General features: G+C 41.6%; 1 protein-coding gene across 1 annotated transcript; it reads left to right on the top strand.

The window, feature by feature from the left end:
* Positions 1-340: 340 nt before the first annotated feature.
* LOC119284266 (6-phosphogluconate dehydrogenase, decarboxylating 1-like) lies at positions 341-1,037 on the top strand. Its single transcript, XM_037563463.1, has 2 exons — positions 341-558; positions 727-1,037. Exons 1-2 carry the CDS (start codon positions 459-461, stop codon positions 1,035-1,037), a joined length of 411 nt encoding a protein of 136 aa, XP_037419360.1. The 5' UTR covers positions 341-458.
* The last annotated feature ends 4,665 nt before the right edge of the window (positions 1,038-5,702 follow it).

The following is a 5,702-nucleotide window of genomic DNA, read 5'->3' as shown; positions in this document are numbered from 1 at the left end:
CCGCCCCTGGTGATGTACGAAAACACACATTTAAACACGCTTCATCTGCAAGCTGTGCTTGAGTCTAGTCATTGGGTTGTTTGATGCCCCTAGTACATTTTGAACAAATTTCTCACATTTTGTGGGCCTGGGGATCCATGCTTTTCCATTTTGAACTAACTCAAATTGGGTGGATCACAGCAGGTCAGGGAAGTGCATGCCGGTGCTGTAGTTCGTAACGCTCAAGCCGTTGTCCTGCTATGTCCTTGCTGCAGGACTGAACACCTGTTCTGATAGGGAAGAAGCTGAGGCAGCTGCGGTTCTCCCCGGCCTTCAACACTGACCTATGAGGAGCTGAGAATAGCTAATAAGCGAAGAAACCAGGGACCAGCAGCGGCGAAACTGTCGACAAGGCACAGCTGATCGAGGATGTGAGGAAGTCCCTCTACGCCTCCAAGATCTGCAGCTACGCCCAGAGCATGAACATCATCAAGGCCAAGAGCACGGAGAATGGATGGGGCCTCAACCTCGGTGAGCTGGCCAGGATCTGGAAGGATGGGTGCATCATCCGCGCCAGCTTCGTGTGTTAGAAAGGACAAAGAGAGAATTGGCGGAATATGGTGGATGTTTATTGCCTAAGCCTCGTGGGCATATATATATAGGAGTACATGATCTACTTGGAGTACAAGACAAGCCAGAATACTTCCTGTTCTATCCTATGTTTCCAAATAATCAATATACTCAACATCCTGGACCGCATCAAGAAGGCCTACGACAGTAATGGTGAGCTGGCCAATCTCCTCATCGACCCCGAGTTCGCGCAGGAAATCATGGACAGGCAAGCTGCATGGCGGAGGGTCGTCTGCCTCGCCATCAACAACGGCGTCAGCACCCCCGGCATGTCCGCAAGTCTGGCCTACTTCGACTCCTACCGGAGGGACATGCTTCCAGCGAACCTGGTCCAGGCCCAGAGGGACTACTTTGGGGCGCACACCTACTTCAGGCCCAGAGGCTCCTTCCACACCGAATGGTACAAGATCGCCAACTTGAAGATCTAAGCTGCTGCTGCTGTTGCTCTACTTCAGGCCCAGGTTGCCAGTCTCGAGTCCTTTTCCTGCAGGGGAGCAACTGCCGTTTAATTTCTTTTATTCAAGTAATGAGTCCTGTATTTAATTTGTACAACTACAAGGAGATCACATATATATTCTCTCCAGTCTCCACTACTTCCATGTGATTGATCAACCCTGGAGGGAAGACATTGTTATTCGTCAGATCTCCCCCGATGATTATTCTAAATTAGTTTGAACAAAATGTGTTTTTACCAACCTGTGTTTGATGGCCAGTGATCCTGCTGTCTCAAGGCTGCTTTGTGAGCAGAGCCGCTGTCTGTTGCTTGTTGTTGTGTCCTATGATTCTGTTGCTATCTCTTGTGTCTATGGTATGTGAAAACTCCTTTATGTTTGGAAGATAAGCCACGTTTGCCTACCCTGTTTCTGTTTTTCTATTGTACTGGATCATGTACAGTACTACCATTCTTGTGTTACATAGTTCAGTTGTGACACACACTGTCAAAAGAAAGTTCCAACTGTGAGCATAAGTAATCATGAAAGGGGTAGTAGTACTAGCCTCCATGGAGTTCAAAGATCAAACCTATGGTAGAGAAATCTGTGTCTGACAGGAACAGGGGCCAAGTTCTGTCGGAACTTTGTTCAAAACCGGCTTTTTCGACAAAATATTACCGTAAATCAAGTTTCATCTGTGAGCGCCCATTTATATTCTGAAGTAACTGTCACCCCTCATCGTTGGAGTGTATATATGCTGCACTCAACTGTCCTCGATTGCCAATCATCGGCACTCAGTCGGATCAGGGCGTCTCCTGGTGCGTGTCGCGCAAAGAAAGCTTTTCTCTGGAGTACGCAAACCGAGCTCGAAGGCGTATTTTGCATGATGAAGAAGCTGCGGAGGCCGGTTTGCTACTCTGCTTCCTCTCTCGGATTGTTTCCTGCTTCACTGGCGCACACAAATCCAACCTTGGCGTGGTCTACCTGCGGAGAAGATGGGTGCCAAAAAATCAAACAAAAGAGCAACATTTTAATTTTGATAGGATCGTGGAAAGCTTTTTTGTGATTCCATGGTTTGGCGAAGACAATATGTACAATATAAACTCAGTGAAGGGCATGTCACCTTGCCGATGAATGCACCATATCCTTAACTCAAATGAAGTGACAGAGAAAAAAATAAGAACAATCAGTGAATTTTAAGGAGGAAAATAAACCAAGGTTCCTGCAAAAATAAAAAACTAAAGATCCTAAATATCATAAATCGGCACATAGTAAATCATTATATTATTCCTAAATGCTGTTCGAGACCTATCATCAACATATGATGCAACGTTTTGCTTGATATATTCCGGTTCATGTCATCTTGAATGATATAGTTTCACCAAAATATGAAATTAATGCCTAATTTTAATAGGAATGCTTTTATACGATCTCCAAGTGTATTCCAGCTTGTGCGACCATCACAAGGCCACATTCCTGCAATGGTAAAGAAAAAAAGGTCTAACCATCACTAGTAGAAAAAGGGCCTAGTGTCCCGGTTGGTGAGGGCCTTTAGTCCCGGTTCTGGAACCGGAACTAAAGGGTCGTTACTAAAGCCCCCCCCCCCCCCTTTAGTCCCGGTTCTTACACGAACCGGGACTAAAGGCCCTCCACGTGGCCGCTGCCTGGAGGTCCCCCTTTAGTCCCGGTTGGTAACACCAACTGGTACTAAAGGAAATTTTATGATTTTTTTATTATTTTTATTTTTTTTCCTAATTTTCAAATTTATGAATTATTTTAACCTCTAATCTCTAATCACCCCTCACCACTGCTTAATTTAACCTCTAATCTCTAATCACCCCTCATCATCTAACTTCCCGGACGGTCACCCATCCTCTCACTACCCCAGCATGAGCACGCTTAACTTTCGGGTTATATTCTCCCTCGTTTCCAAGTCTGCATTTGTTGTTTTCCTGACAATAGTAAGATGTCAATCCTATTAACCCTCAGGAATTTAGCTTGAGCATGAAGTCACACATTTCACTGTTTGAGTTTAAAACTATTGTTCTAAAAAACAATAACTATTTAGTAACACTAATATTTCTTCAATAAGTAGTTTGACCAGATTTGACCAAAATTCAAAAAAACTGAAATAATTATTTAGTAACACTAATATTTCTTGAATAAGTAGTTTGACCATTGTTTGACCATAGTTTGACCGCAATTTGACTAGATTTGACAAAAAATCAAAAAAACTGGAATAATTATTTAGTAGCACAAATATTCTTGAATAATTATTTAGTAACACTAATATTCTTGAATAATTATTTATTATTCTTGAATAAGTTGTTTGACCATAGTTTGACCAGATTTAATGAAAATTAAAAAAAAAACTAAAATTTGAGTATAACTTTTTTTCCTTTTGGAATCTGAGGATTCTAAAACTTTCCAAACAGGCCGTACGCTGTCAAAATCGGATGCGGATTTTCGTGCTGAACATTTTGATATATTATATGTTTTTTCTGGCATCATATGCAAAAGTTATAGCCGTTTTATATTTTCCCTACACGTTTTGCAAAACATGTCCAAATTTAAGTTTTTAAATTTTTCTAACTAGTACATGTAGTAACATAACTACATTTGGAAGGATTTTAATTTTTGAAGTTTTTATCATCTTCTTTTGCTTTTTACAAAACTGAAAAGGCGATCGGGAGGGGGGGGGTAGAGTTTGAAAATGGGACCTTTAGTACCGGTTCGTGCCACGAACCGGTACTAATGCCTCAAACCCCATTAGTACCGGTTGGTGGCTCGAACCGGGACTAAAGGTCTAACCTTTAGTACCGGTTGGTGCCACGACCGGTACTAATGGGCATCACACCCTTTAGTCCCGGTTCGTGGCACCAACCGGGACTAAAGGTCCCATTTGAACCGGGACTAATGCATGTACGGTGCCCTAGCCGCTTGAACCGGGACTAATGCTCACATTAGTCCCGGTTCGTAATGCAACCGGGATTAATGCTCTATTCTGGGCGAACCAAAGCCCTGTTTTCTACTAGTGCATGCAGGTCAAGCATCCTAAAAAAATATTCACGACAACATCATTGTATGTACTTGGGCTTCGCTTCATGGTTACTGCATGGTATCATGCTGAACTTCAAAGAAGAAGGACGATGGTGAAACAATATCATCCAGATCTTCACATAATATCAATGCAAAATTATACCGATTCAACAAACTACCAACCATGAATATCATGATATTTGGTGCGTGTGCCTATATATATCACCCCACCATAACTCAAGCAAGCATCCGCTTGTACTAGTTGGATCACCCTCTCATCACATTCAAATTTGACAAACTGAGAGAAAAAATAGGAGTTGGACATGAGAGATAGTAGATGGACAAAATAGAATGTGAAAGATGGATCAGGGAACAAGAGACACTGGGAAAAGTGGGAGTGTCTCTCTGTGGACTACACATCATATTGGTTCTCCAATGGTGAATATGAAAATTTTGTCAAGATGGCGCACTACAAATTCGAGTATGGTGACATACGAGTGATCGGTGATGTATATCAAGTTCTCAAGTTTGTTGGACAACTCACAAACAACGATTACCGTTGTTACTTTGTGGGTTGAAGGATGAGCATGTTGTTACTTTGTCGATTTACAGTAAAATTGTGTAACATGGTTTGAACGTGACCAAAAGTCTAGGATGTTCTTCTTTCACTAAGTACCACTGGTGGAAAAAGGGCCTTTGGTCGCGGTTCGCAACTGCCATTAGTCGCGGTTGCGCAACCGCGACCAGACGGGCGCGACTAAAGGCCCCCCCCTTTAGTCGCGGTTGCTTAAGAACCGCGACTAAAGGCCCGTCCACGTGGGCGGAGGACCTTTAGTCGCGGTTCTTGTGGCTAACCGCGACTAAAGGCCGCAACAGGTTTTTGAAAAAAAAAATTGAATTTTTTTTTTCAAATTTCTGAATTATTTTAACCTCTAGTCTCTAATCACCACCCCTCATCACTTCTCAATTTATTCTTTTATCACCCCTCATCATTCCAAATCATCTAACTTCCCAACCGGTCACCCATCCCTCTCACTACTCCAGCCCAAGCACGCTTAACTTCCGGGTTCTATTCTCCCACGCTCCAAGTCTGCACTTGTTGTTTTCCTGACAATAATAAGATGTCAATCCTATTAACCTTCAGGAATTTTGCTTGAGCATGAAGTGACACATTTCACTGTTTGAGTTTGAAACTATTGTTTTAAAAAACAATAATTATTTAGTAACACTAATATTTCTTGAATAATTAGTTTGACCATTGTTTGACCACAGTTTGACCACAGTTGACCACAGTTTGACCAGATTTGACCAAAATTGAAATAATTAAAATAATTATTTAGTAACACTAATATTCTAGAATAATTAGTTTGACCATTGTTTGACCATAGTTTGCCCACTGTTTGAATATTTTTCAATTTTTTCCACTCTAGATCTTACAAGCCCCGTAACTTTTTTTCTATTAGGTTTTTGAGGATTTTGAAAATGTTTAACGGGGTATGCAAAAGTTTTTGAGGATTTTGAGGATCTTACAATTTGGATGTAACTTTTCGAGTAGATGATTTTTCATATAAAAAACTTTTTCATCCGAGTTAGTATGCAAAAGTTATGCCCATTTTTACAAAT

This window comes from Triticum dicoccoides, chromosome 4A, assembly GCF_002162155.2.
Source record: "Triticum dicoccoides isolate Atlit2015 ecotype Zavitan chromosome 4A, WEW_v2.0, whole genome shotgun sequence".
NCBI lineage: Eukaryota > Viridiplantae > Streptophyta > Magnoliopsida > Poales > Poaceae > Triticum > Triticum dicoccoides.
The sequence above is the reverse complement of the archived record's forward strand: the minus strand, read 5'-3'. Positions and strand labels throughout refer to the sequence as shown.

Excerpts from the sequence above, each read along its gene's own strand:
- LOC119284266 (XM_037563463.1), top strand. The coding sequence starts at position 459 with ATGAACATCATCAAGGCCAAGAGCACGGAGAATGGATGGGGCCTCAAC. Across the intron at positions 559-726 it reads GTGCATCATCCGCGCCAGCT|TCCTGGACCGCATCAAGAAG; the intron begins TCGTGTGTTAGA and ends ATATACTCAACA.